The following is a 13,706-nucleotide window of genomic DNA, read 5'->3' as shown; positions in this document are numbered from 1 at the left end:
TAATATATTTATGCATTTGTTTTACTTAACTTTGAATTTGGGTTGCCATAATCAAAAAGGGGGAGATTGTTAATGCGGGAAGCATCCAACGATCGAACCCAAGTTTTGATAATGGCAAAGGGTTCAAAGTTAAGTCTTATGGTGATCTAACAGTCTGAATGAGATTGCAAGAAAGTCCTAAGTGTACTTAGGCAAAAGCCCTAACTGTGGTTAGGTAAGGTAAAAACCCTAGGGGGTGGTAACCCTATGCAGAAAGTCTTGGTGGGTCGAGTGCTTCAGGCAAAAGTCCTGGGGGGGGGGGGTAACCCTAGGTGGAAAGTCCTGGTGTCGCCAACCAGATGAAAGACTGGACTAGCCGAGAAGCGGAAGTCCAGTAGAAAGTCCGAAAGCATCGAGCACCGAGCAAAAGTCCAGTCGATCTGAATGATCACATTGGCATTAGGTAAATCTCCTGAGTGGAGTAGGTGAGGACGCGTTCCCCGTAGAGGGAACAGTAGGCGTCGGGTCGACCTAGGGTTTCCGGTCGGAAACCCGAAGTCAGACTCGGACAGTCCGATGATTGTCGTTCACTTATATTATTATGTTTTATGTGCTAACTTTGTGCTGCAGGGTATATTTAGGATTAATGTATCTTGCAGGGACCAAAGTGCAAAGAATAGCCTCGGATGAACAGTGTCCGAGGCGCCTCCATGGAGCTTGGAGGCGCCTCGGGTGCTAAAGTGATGTGGCTGCGCAGACCCGCTGGAGGCGCCTTCGTGGTGCGCGAAGGCGCCTTGGATGCCCCATTGGAGGCGCCTTAAAGATGGATGAAGGCGCCCTCAAGGCGATAAGTGACGACTGTTCAGCGCTGATCTGCACGAGCGATTCAGAAGGGATAGAAGCGCCTTCGGAGGACTTAGAGGCGCCTTGGATACCCTTTATAAGGGGAGTTCGAGCAGCAGTTCCTAACAACTCACTCCAAGCAATCCTTCTGCGACTAGCTGCTAACGACACGATCCCGCAGTGCTGCGACGACCCCCCGACGACCCGGAGCTCCGAATCTTCAGTTATTCATATTGTCGTCGGTATAATTTAATTATTTCTTATTGATTATTGTACTTCACTTGTAATTATATTCGAGCTATTAGTTGTTGCCCACGGTAAATGATCAAGGATCGCGGGCCTTCGAGTAGGATTCGAGCTCGGCTCCAAACAAAGTAAATACCCTCGTGTTTGTGTTGTTTTTCTCTTTTTTCCGCTGCGTTACTTAAGTGTTTAATCGAACGATTTACGATTCCGAACCGAGTGAAAGCCACGAGTGCTATTCACCCCCCCCCCCCCACCCTTTAGCGCTTCTCGATCCAACAAAAATAACTTAACCATAAACAATGAATGCAGAGGAAATACCATAAACATATGTAAGCAAAAAGTTATTATTCTAGTTTTAAAGTAAAAAACTTATGGCATGCATTCAATCATATGAAAATAGGCAATGCAACCATGTAGTTTTTTCATATACCAAACTGAAAATATGATCACACACTCATAAAAGAATAGCAGGATAATAAACTTCTCGCATATGGTGCAACGACAAGCATTAGTTTTAGTATTTTTTTATTATAGTCAGAAAATATGTTCTTCTCTTATGATTTGCTTAGCTATAATAGTCTTCACATTCCCTTTTGAGATGACCTATGATTTAATTTTCTACATGGAATTGGAACCATGGACAAAATTCTTTGGCATGAGGTTGACATGGTGTTACTAAGGGTACTAACTGAGTCAACAGTGAGCTTGTAAAATATCCCATTAACTTGAGAAATTTCATTTTGTCAAGACTCTTCCATAACACACCAATAAGCTTTCTTTAAACCCTTTTAGTTTCAACTATCTAATTAATTAAATATAAGGAAAAATGTACTCCAACAAAAAATATGGAAAATGCGGAAGCTGTTTAAATGTTAAGCAAAAAATTGAATACCTTCAATCCATTTTTTCCAATAACATAATCAAGATCATCCGAAACAAGAAGTGACTCGAGTGTCTATGACTCAAGTATGGCCTTTACTTTTTTTGACAACTCATGCAACTTCTCCTGAGAAAATGGGAATGCTTCCCATACCTCAAATTCATACTCTTTAATAAGTTCATTAAATCTGCATTCATAGTTTTCCCATCCGATCCAATCAAGATGACAGTAGAGCATTTATATTCCTGGAGACCAAAATAGCAAAAAAGCTTATCGCAGCTTTTGTCATTGAAAGGAAATGCAAGCCAGGGCATGCTTTCTATGGCTTCATCATAATAGGATTTGTCGTCTTCCAAGGACACTAGCACAACCTCAAAGCTCTCTCCAATTTCCTTGAGCTTCTTATAGATTTATGCGAGTATTGGAGAGAACTCACTGCAACAATCCCTATTGCATGAGATGTACAAAGCCACTATTTTTCATTCGAGATTTGAAACAAAAACCTGTATCAAAATCAACATATATCAGTAAAAAAAATTAACTAATGCACAATAATTATAGACACAAGTGATTAAGCATTTAGTATATGTTGAGGCATTTAGTGTATCAGTTAACAGAAACTTTAAACATCTCAAACAACTACTGGTACATTTGAATCACCTTAGATCTATCATTTGTGATCAAGTAGTCACGGGAAGATGAAACTAAGATACTTTGAAGAGTTTGATCCTACTTAGCATTCTCCACTTCCTCTCTCAATTTACTGATCTTTTCGACAGTAAATGGATAGGCCTCTGTACCACAAAAACTACTATTGGCATATGAAATTGTGTTAGGGGCAAACTAGAATTGATACCACAAGTGACAGCAACTAGCATTTACCACTCAAGAGAATCATGCAAACAAAAATGATAAAATCAAGTCAGGGTAGTGTTTGAGGAAATTCATCAAACACATTGCATACTTCAATCAATTAGTACTTGCAATCAAGAGATCAAGAAGATGAAACTGTCGAAGATGAGGAAGGACTTCAGTAGCCTGTGATCATTTACCAAGAGATAAATCATTTTAGTTTAATTGTTTAATTTTTTTTTCTACTTAAATTTGCATAGGCATCACAAACACTAAGACACGTTCTATGTTTGCTACTATTCCTTGAAAACACTTGTCACTCTGACAAAAGGAGCATGAAAATAGAGTGAGCACTGCAGAAGATCACAGAATTTCAAACAATAAGAAATTCATAACTTTGCTGAGAAATTGCAAGATCATTTTCTACTTACAAAATGCCAAGTCTTCCAGAGTCGGCAATGAAGAGATGGCCATGAAATAGATCATATCAGCTAAGGTTAACATTCAAACCCACAGAAGGTCCCCTCTCAGCAATAAGTTCGAACAAAAATGCAAAATATGCATTTAACTCCTGATCAAGCTCAAATTGGTCAAGTATGGAAGCACTGGTACTTTCATTTCGGATGAAAGACAAAAATACTTGACATTTGCTACCCAGTTCACAAATCGATAACCATAAGGAGTACTTGGGGAATACTTAACATTTGGTGCTCAGCATCGCAGAGCACGGAGAGCTCAAAGGCCTTCTTCAGAAGGCCTCTCCGGTGCTTGGAAAAGGTCACCTGCCAGTTGGCCAGGTTCTCTATCCTCCTCATCTGCGTCTTCCCCCTAACCATGTCGACCGATTAGTTGATAACACACCTGGAGGCAGCGCCGAATCCTACCGCGAGCAGCAAAATCAGCGAGCAAGGAGCTCCGATCAGTCCTAGCCACGCGAGGATCGACAAGGAGGGATCAAATCAGAAGAAGGGGATGAGGAATCGAGGTTACCAGATATGGGATCGAGAAAGAGTGGAGGAGGGCGACTTCTAGCGACCCAGCGATGACTCCAAGCCACACATGCAGCCTCTTCTCACCCAAAGGGAGGAGTTGGAGGAGATGCGGTGTGGTTGGACAGAGAAGCAAGGACGTCCTATGTTGATCCTAATCGGGAGAGGAAGGGGCGTCGATCTAGGAAGGGGAAGAGGGAGATGAGGCGACGGTATATGGTGGACGGCGCGATATAGGTTTAGGTTTAGAGGGAAGAGTGAAGTGTTGCAAATTTCGGCTAAGTATTGGTGGGAAAATTATATTATTTTATTTTATCATAGACATCGGGTTTTAAAAACCGCTGTTAAAATCGGTGTCTATTAACGAAAAAAAAGGCGCTCATAGACATCGGCTTAAAAACCGATGTCTATGAGCGAAAATTTGCACTTATAGACACCGGTTTTTGGAAAAACCGGTGTAAAATACTCAAAGACATTGATTTTTGCTTAAAACAGCTGTTGTTCCACCGATGTCTATGAGAGTTTTTCTTGTAGTGTCGCCACATGGAGCATCCTGGTTGGGTCCGTTACGTCATATTAAGGGCGCCCGAAGGGATCCGGGCGCCCCGAACCTCCTATATAAGACGGGTAAAGGCTGAAACTCAACACAACAATGAAAGATCTACTCCTTGGTGCTCCTGCGACGTTGTGAAAGCTCTCCAACAAAAGTGCTATTTCTGTTTCTGTTTTTTATTTATTGTTGGCTTTTTTTCGCTAATTAATTCCTGTACATAATTTGTAATCAAACTTTTCGAATTATTAGTGATTGTCCATCGAAAGCACCCTTGCATGCGGACCTTGGAGTAGAAGTCGCAAAAGACTCCGAACCAAATAAATCTTTGTGTTTGCTTTGGCTTAATTATTTTCCGTTGCTTACTCTCGAATTTTTAATCGCTATTCACTCCCCCCTGATAACCATGATTTTATTATATTATTTTGATTCATATATGCATGGTTTGATGTTGATTTCATAGGTTTAAATCATGGTTACATCACATTTTTATGCATTGTCTTTATTTTAGGCTTAATTGTAAATTATATTATTTTTGGTGTTATTTGATGCTAATATTTGATTCTTATTTTGTAGGCATCAAAGGATCTTGGATTTGGATATATTCGAACCGAAATTGGGCTCGAATCAGAGTTTAAACGAGACGATCAAATCTTGGAGTTATGGACCGTTCATCTACAATCAAGCAGATCTGAGTCATCCATTGAAGATTTGGCTCATCCAACCTAATGAGCAGGAGATCTCAGCCATAGATGAAGATCCAGAGGTTTTGATTCAAATCTGAGTTCATACAGCCATTGATCAAAGCCCAATTAATCTGGACCGTTCATCGAAGATTGGACAGATCTGAACCATCCAGTGAAGATCTGGTCGATCCGGCCTAAGGGAGAGTAGATCCAGACCCTAGATCAAGATCAGTACATTCGGATCGGATTTTAGGTGACTTTCCACCGTTGATCAAGCTCCAAATCAATTTCAGTCATCCGTTCAGATCTGGATCAGATTTAAACCCAGAAGCTACAGTGTTTTCCAGTGTCGATCTCTTCACGCTGTTCTTCATCCCGCGGCGAGCATCTCCTAGAGTTTCGACCCCGATTCCTTCTCCAATCAATCTCTCGAGCTTCAACCTTAGTGGAGAGCTTCTCGGCGGCCTCATTCCGATCATCTGGAGCCTCCGGTGGGTGTTTCCTCCGGCGGAAATCTGTTCATGGCATTTCTCTGTTCTAGTGCCGATTTGGAGGTGTTCTTCCCATCGGCGATTCCGATTCCCATCAGTGACGCTTGGAGGTGGTCCGCTCGCGTTATTGAGCTTCATCCGATGCTCATCCACAGTCTGCAACATCATTCCAAATTTAGAGATCCAGAATTACAGATTTCCAGATTTTTGGCACTTGAGTGAGTTTAGGGTTGTTCTAGCTTGCCGGATGTGGTCCGTCGGCGTAGTTGAGCATACCTTGAACTGAGACGTAGCTCGAGCTTGGCTTGATTATAAATAAGTTACCCGCTGAGGGGTTGACTCACCTTGTTGATATTACTATTTCAGGTTGAGGCTGTCCGGAGGATTTCCAGTCGCTAGTTCTCCCTCCAGATTGTGAGGATTTCCGTTTTGGATATTTTCTTTGGTTTTCTTATTATGTTATCCTCTATGTTTTCAGACTTGTATCTTTTTGACACTTGGATCTTGTATGGTCTTTTATTATCGATGAGTTTTCATCTGGTATATTTTTTTACATGCCTGCCCGGACAGCAGAAGAGGTAGGTTTGGATATATGTATGTTGGTGATTTGAGTTTTATGAGTGTAGTTGAGTAGGATATAAGATTTGAGTTTTATGGGTGTAGTTGAGTAAGATATTGGAGATGATTTCCTTATTGTTGCTTAGGTTAGGGTTTACTATTATACTGCGTGGTTGTTACTTTTATTTTATTGTATGTTTCCGGTCGTGTTGGCCGTGTATGATTATGTCGTAAAAAGTTTCAGATTGTCACCCATACAGGGGAGATGCTGCCGAAATTTCCTCCGGCAGGGACTCCCCCGGGGTGTGATAGACCCCCTTATGTTCGACCTGATTACGGGTTGGTTAGCTTTTTTTCGCACTACTTTAAATCTGACCAGGCAAATTCGGCGAGCTTTAGCGCTGGGCAGCCAATCAGAACCAGGTGGGGAGGTGTTCTCCTCGATTGACTTTGATTGTTACGTCATCTTGACTTTGACTGTCATGTCATCTCCTGAGTCCACTTGTTACAACTCGTATCAATATTATAAAAGTTTTTTGTAAAATAATTTCTCCACCTCTCAAATTATATAAGATTATACTAAGGAGAAAGTAATTTCGAGGACCATCTTATAAGTCAATACGTCATGAAATAAAAACTTAAGAGGTTTCTCAATAGGTTTTAGTTTTAAAATTAACTTTGAGTTTAACGTATGATTTATCCAATTAATCCACGGATCGGACAATCATTTATTGGATTTGATTTCCAGTTTTTTTTTCTTACGTATACTTTTAATTAATTTATCAGAAATGAGCGTAAACATTTGTTTTTAAAAAAAATTTCAAACCAAAACAAATGAGTGGAAATTTCACAAAAGGCAAATAATGACGAAATTACACGTACGTGAAATTTAATTAAAGAAAGAAAAGGAATGATTGGATGGCAACAACTTTAATTAATTAATTAATACTAAACCCCTAGTTGAGTTCGCTAATTACTGCTGGGTTTATCCTTGACTTAAAGTCCTGATTAATTCCATACATATCTCCTAATATTTCGCAGCAACTAATTCTGTTGAGTGTGTTTGCGATTTTCCCGCTTTGATTTTGATTTTGATTTGCTGCTGCTCTATTTAAACTCCTCCGACCCTTCCCTTCAGTTTCCACTCCTACTCGATCGATCGAAACCTAACATCTCCTCGATCTCCAGCTTCCAGTACTTTGGTATTTCTAATATCGTCAAACTCATCATGGCTGTCGCAGTTGTCAACAACAACAACGATATGCTAATTTCCTCATCCGCCGCCAGCACCAGCAGAGTCGAGGTTCGCTCCGTGTGGGCTCATAACCTCGACGAGGAGTTCGCCCTTATCCGCTCCGCCGTCCCGTTCCACCCCTTCGTCGCATTGGACACCGAGTATCCTGGAGTCGTCGTCGCTTCCAAAAATCCCTATTGCACCCTCACCCTCCCCCAGCGCTACGAATTGATCCGCGCCAACGTCGAGGCCCTCCGCATCGTCCAGGTCGGTCTCACCCTCTCCGACGCCGCCGGCAACCTCCCATGTGCCATCTACAGCGACGGCACTTGTGTGCGTTACGTGTGGGAATTTAATTTCCGTGACTTCGACATCAACCGCGACCGTTACGCCCCTTCCTTCGTCGAGCTGCTCAAGGCTAATGGCATCGACTTCCAAAAGAATCAAATATGGGGCATCGACTCTTGCAGATTCGCCCACCACTTGGCCACCTCCGGCTTGCTTTCCTTTGGCCATTTTTCTCCTGTCTCCTGGGTTACCTTCCAAGGCGCCTATGACTTCGCCTTCCTAGTCAAGATGCTGACATGTGACTCCAAATTACCAAAGACCGTTGGTGAGTTCTTGCACCTCGTTCACTTCTTTTTCGGCAAAAGGGTGTTCGATGTGAAGCACCTTAGCAAGCATTGTCCTGGGCTTTACGGAGGATTGGAGCGGGTGGCCTCTACCGTCCGAGTTGAGCGAGCAGTGGGCTCTCGACATCAGTCCGGCTCCGATAGCTTATTAACATGGCAGGTGTTCTATCAAATCGCTTCTCGTGTGAATCCACAACTCATTGATCGTCCAGAACACATGGGAACACTCTATGACCTCCAACTGCAATAGTAATCTAGTTGTGGCTAGCTCTAGAGTTCATGGCTTATCACAGTTGATAATGATTCTGTCAGCATTAGCTTAATTTGTACACAAAATTAATTGTTCACTGTTTCATCGTATCTTTTTGTATTTAAGTACAGATTATATGTTATCGCATCATCAGATATGCAAACAAATTGTCAATATTAATTCTTAATTTGGATAATGAGTACTTGTTGTTTTACTTTGCCTTAAATCATCCCCTCGTGTGTTCTGGGTGATCATACTCTGTTCAAATGGTATTTTTTTTTTCCTTTTATTGATAGTCATATATATAGTAGCCTCTAGTGGTTTAGAATTTATAGTAACTATTTTAGTGATAGTGTTGGTGCTACAGAGGTGAGCGTTTGTTTTTCTCTTTTATTGATCGTCATCGTAGCCTACAGGAGTTTATAATTTATAATAATTATTTTAGTGAATACTGTTAGAGTTACATAGGTGAGCGGTGCTTTGCTCACCTACTGGGACAAGGGAAGGATGACCGATGATAGGGCATGGAAGGGGTGGCACACTCATACATAGGAAAGAAGGCAACGCATGCAGGAGGATTCGAGCTCTGTAGATCATAATTTTTTTTTTTTTTGAATTTAACCACGTGACTTTAAACCATTCAAATCAAAACTCTTTTAAAGATATACAATTAATTAATAGGTAAAATTTGTAATAACCTAATCTCATGCTAAAAAAAATATTATTTAAGACGTATTCGGAGGCTCTGTGGATGTTTTTTTTGGTTAGATTTTCTTTTCTTTCTATAAAGGTTATTTTCATCTTTATTTTTGAATTCAAATCATACTCTAATATCAATAAAATTCTTACACCCCAAAGATATATTTGTCTGTTAAACCAGATGATATCATATAATAACAATATGAGAAGTAAATAATCGATATCAAACTCAGATCAAGTAATTTAAATATCGACCTAAAATGAAAACATACTAATCTTTTAAATATCTATGTGTATGTATGCATTAACATGTGAACATACTAATTTACATAAACTAACAATTATAATGTTATTACAAAAACCTTATCAATTCCATGAAGGAAAGTATATAATAAACAATAACAACATAACAAAAAATAAAACAACTTGAACAAAAATCCAAACTCAAGTAGAACCGATAGCCAAGACCTTATTGAGCGATACGACACATCCTCTACCTACTAACCTGGAAATATAGGAAAAACAAGGGGCAGTGAGTACAATAACTCAGTGGGTATAAGAAGATAATGCATGCTACTATACATAAGAGGATCAAAGGATGCAATCTCATGTAATAAATATTTACTATCAAAGTAAGAGTACCAACATAAAATCATCTTCTAATCAAACCATAAACAACAATATAACTCATCACTAACCTGCTCCAACAGGTATAACCAATAAATTGCCTGCATAAAGCAAACACATAACAAGCACATAACAAACATATATCAAGTTTTAACAGCACGCAAACTCATGCTATTACTATTTGATCTAGTGGGCGCAGTTAGGGCCACTATCTGTGGACAAACTCATGATACTGTTGGTGTGGTTAGCACTAATGATCTAACTCAAGTTTTGATGAATGACAAAATAAGTTAAGTTAGTTTTGTTGTTATATAACACTCTGACTGAGTGTGCAGGAGAAGCCCAGGCAGGTCGACAGGCTGACCTGATGTTTGGCATGAAGCCCAGATAGGTCGACGGGCCGACCGGATAGCTGGCACGATGTCTAAACGAGTCGATGGGCTGACCGGACGTTTGGCACGAAGTCCAGCTAGGTCGACGGGCTGAACGGATAGCTAGCACGAAGGCTAGACGGGTCGAATGGCTGACCGGATGTCTGGAAGGTAAGTGGAGGTATGTCACTGGAGGGGAGAGACTGTGAGGACGCGTTCCTGAGAAGGGAACATTAGGCGTCGATCTGGCTTAAACTAATTTCGGATGTCTAAGTCGAGATCGTGACTAGATTCCGGTCTCGAGGAGACGGAATCTAGCTAATACTCTACTTGTTGGTTTTAAACTGTGCTAACACATTATTTTGCAGGATATATATATCGTATGTTTGCTTCTGGACTAACGTTTTCTTGCAGGAAGGAAGTTGCTGGAAAACCAGAGTCCTGGCACCCAGGATTGATCCGGGCGCCTGGAGGCAAATTTCTATCCTCAATGTTGCCTCGCCACGTGGAGCATCCTAGTTGGATCCGTTATGTCATATTCAGGGCGCCCGAAGGGATCCGGGCGCCCCGAACCTCCTATATAAGGAAAGTAAAGGCTGAAACTCAATACAACAAAGAAATATCTACTCCTCTGTTCTCCTGCGACGCTGCGAAAGCTCTCCGACAAAAGTTCTATTTCTGTTTCTATTTTTATTTATTGTTGGTTTTTTTCGCTAATTAATTCCTGTACTTAATTTGTTATCAAACATTTTGAGTTATTAGTGATTGCCTATCGAAAGCGCCCTTGCGTGCGAGCGTTGAAGTAGGAGTCGCCAAAGGCTCTGAACCAAGTAAATTTTTGTGTTTGCTTTGACTTAATTATTTTTCGCTGCTTACTCTCGAATTTTTAATCGCTATTCACCCCCCCTCTAGCGAAATTCATCGATCCAACAAGTGGTATCAGAGCAGGTACCGCTCTGATTTGTTGCAACCACCAATCATACAAGGGGGTGAAACCTTTTTCATTTTGTTTCCGATTTTTAGTTTGTTTTCTTAATTTTCCAAACTGGTACTATTACCTTTTTGGAAAAAAAAATTCGTCGCTATTAATCTGACTTGGTGCAACACCAATTCAGTTTTTTTTTTCAATTTATCTTTTCTTCTCCAGCACTACTAACCCAAGACCAAGTCTTGGGACTCTCTCTATCTATTTTTTTCCTTGTGTGTAGGTTAATTATGTCTAAAATTAAAGGCTTCAACACAGTTCGCCCTCCCCTATTCAACGGGGATGATTTTCCATACTAGAAGAATTTGTAACACCCATAAATTTCCTCTATTCTAAAAGAGCAAAAAAAGAAATAGAAGAAGAGAAAAGAAATAAAAATATATTCATATATGGCCCGGGCTAGGATTTGAACCAGAGACCTCTTAGTTGAGATTGGTTTAAGTAGCCATTAGGTGGTGGTAAAGCATCACATAAGTAATATGAAACAATTTATTATATGTAGATTATGTGTGAAGAGATGCTCCAACTTCCACTTAGTATAAAAGAGGATGTATGAGATCAAAACCTAATTTTGATCTCCTCTTCTCCTCTAGCCGAAACTTCTCCTCCCTCCTTTCAAGTTTCGGCCAAGAACCCTAGGGCTCCAAGCATTAAGGCTTTCCAAGGGGAGAATCTAAGGAGAGGGTCTCTCCCAAGGAGGTAGTTCGCGCGAGGAAGGGTGGCTTAGAGATTTAAAGCGTGTAAGAGAGAGGATTATCTTCCCTACATCTTATAGTAGTAAGATCTAGCGAAAATAAGTAAGTATATCTCACCTGCAGTATGAGTAGCTTTGGTAATACATGTTACTGTTGGTGCAATCGACCTCCAAGGTTTTAATGTCAGACAAATATGTTTAAGTATGCTTAAGTATGTATGGAGCTTGATCTAGGGAAGTCCTAGTTGTAGGCTAGGCAAGGGAAGTCCTAGTTGGAGACTAGGCAAGGAGGGAAATCTTGGTATATCGTGGAAGCCAGGTGGATAGGTCTGGAGGACTTGATCCCTGGGTAGTCGAATACTGAGTCCTAGTTGTAGGCTAGGTAAGGGAAATCTCGGTGTGTCGTGGAAGCCAGGTGAATAGGTCTGGAGGATTTGATCCCTGGGTAGCTGAATACTGAGTCTTGGTGAGTGAAGCCATGTGGAGAAAATCCTAGGGGGTGATAACCTTAGGTAACGAGAAGTCTTGGAGGAGTGAACTCCAAGCAAGGTTGATCTGATAGTTTCCGATCGACCGCGCACGGTCGACCGGACCAGCGGATCTCGGTAAATCTAGGTTTAGGTTTATCATTATTTTCTGTATTACTATTATTGTTGTTGGCTAATATGGTATTGCAGGAAAAGTCTTAGTGGATCAGGCGATCAGACACTGAGTAGACAAAAGACCAAACATGTCTGGAGGATCATGTTTGGCAGGTAAGTTGAGGTATGCAACTGGAGGAGCGACAGTGAGGTCGGGTTCCCGAAGGGAACAACCTTAGGTCGCTGATCCAACTGAAGAAACCGGGAAGGTTTCCAAGTTGAGATCAAGACAGTTCTACTATCTATATTACTCATGCATTATATTACTGTGCTAACCTTTGTGTTGCAGGGATACTTTGCTTAATACTCTATTGCAGGTTTGGGCGGATCGATCGACCGAACCAAGATGACTCAGCATAGATCAGTTTAATCAGCAATGATTAGATGCAGTAGGAAACTACACTGATCGGTCGACCGAACCAGAGGATCGGTCGACCGAACCATCAATATTAAAGGCGCAGTAAATGCAGATCATGGCAAATCTCGACGAACAGGGAAGGAGCCTGTTCGATCGACCGAACAGAGGGATCGGTCGACCGAACCATTGAAGTCCAGTTAATGCAGAATATCAAGCCAGCGTCAGACTCCAGCTGGAAGGGATCGGAGCTGGTTTGGTCGACCGAACAGAGAGATCGGTCGACCGAACCTCCAGTATACCTATAAATTCAAACTCGAAGACAGAGGCCAGTAGAACATTTTTCTGATCAATTCTGGTGCTACTCTGAAAGTTGCTCACGCTACTCATCTTCATCAGCTTAGCAAGCAACATCGTCCGGAGTATCGACCTAAGCTTCATCTGCAATACATTGTCGGTATAATTTAATTAAAGCTTGCTTTGTACTTTTATTTAAGCAAGATAGTAGGGTGTTACTATCTTGCTCCTTTGTACGATTCACTTCTTTCCGAGGATTTCGGAAAGAAGGATTATAGTGCTTTGCCCATCGGTGCAGTCAAGGACCGCGGGCCTTCGAGTAGGAGTCGAGCTAGGCTCCGAACGAAGTAACCGAATTGTGTCTCTTTCTTATTTCCGCTGCACGACTTTGATTTCAAAAGGTTAAAAGAAAAAGTTTTAAACTCGCGATATTCGCCCCCCCCCCCCCCCTATCACTTCAAACGATCTATCAGTTACGATATGTTTTAAGCGTGTTGCATCTTATGATATGCTTATTGCAAGTTAAAAGAGATAGATGTTATGATATGTAAGATGCCCTCTAAAGTTTTGGGATCAAGAGCATGTTTAGATCATCTTGATTTACTTCCCATTAAGTTTTGGGACTAAGAAGTATAATTAGGTGCCTAAAGTGCTTCCCTATAAGTATGGGCGAAATTAAACGCACATAAGGTGTTTGGCTAAATGCCAAGCAAGTGCAAGTGCATGTACAAGAAATTAGTAGTTAAAAGAAAGTATTTTACTTTAGAAAGACATGTACTGGGCACAAGGTCCATGGGTGGGCTCCTAGATCGCCCCTAGGCACCTAGACCGCATAGTAGTACCTTGA

The 13,706-nt window shown here is 41.2% G+C and overlaps 1 protein-coding gene across 1 annotated transcript; it reads left to right on the top strand.

Annotated features, from left to right (window-relative positions):
- Positions 1-7,302: 7,302 nt before the first annotated feature.
- Positions 7,303-8,190, top strand: LOC122013771 (probable CCR4-associated factor 1 homolog 11). The gene has a single exon (XM_042569999.1). The coding sequence runs from the start codon at positions 7,303-7,305 to the stop codon at positions 8,188-8,190; it is 888 nt and encodes a 295-aa protein (XP_042425933.1).
- Positions 8,191-13,706: the final 5,516 nt, after the last annotated feature.

Source organism: Zingiber officinale, chromosome 8B (genome assembly GCF_018446385.1).
Source record: "Zingiber officinale cultivar Zhangliang chromosome 8B, Zo_v1.1, whole genome shotgun sequence".
Taxonomy (NCBI): domain Eukaryota; kingdom Viridiplantae; phylum Streptophyta; class Magnoliopsida; order Zingiberales; family Zingiberaceae; genus Zingiber; species Zingiber officinale.
The sequence above is the reverse complement of the archived record's forward strand: the minus strand, read 5'-3'. Positions and strand labels throughout refer to the sequence as shown.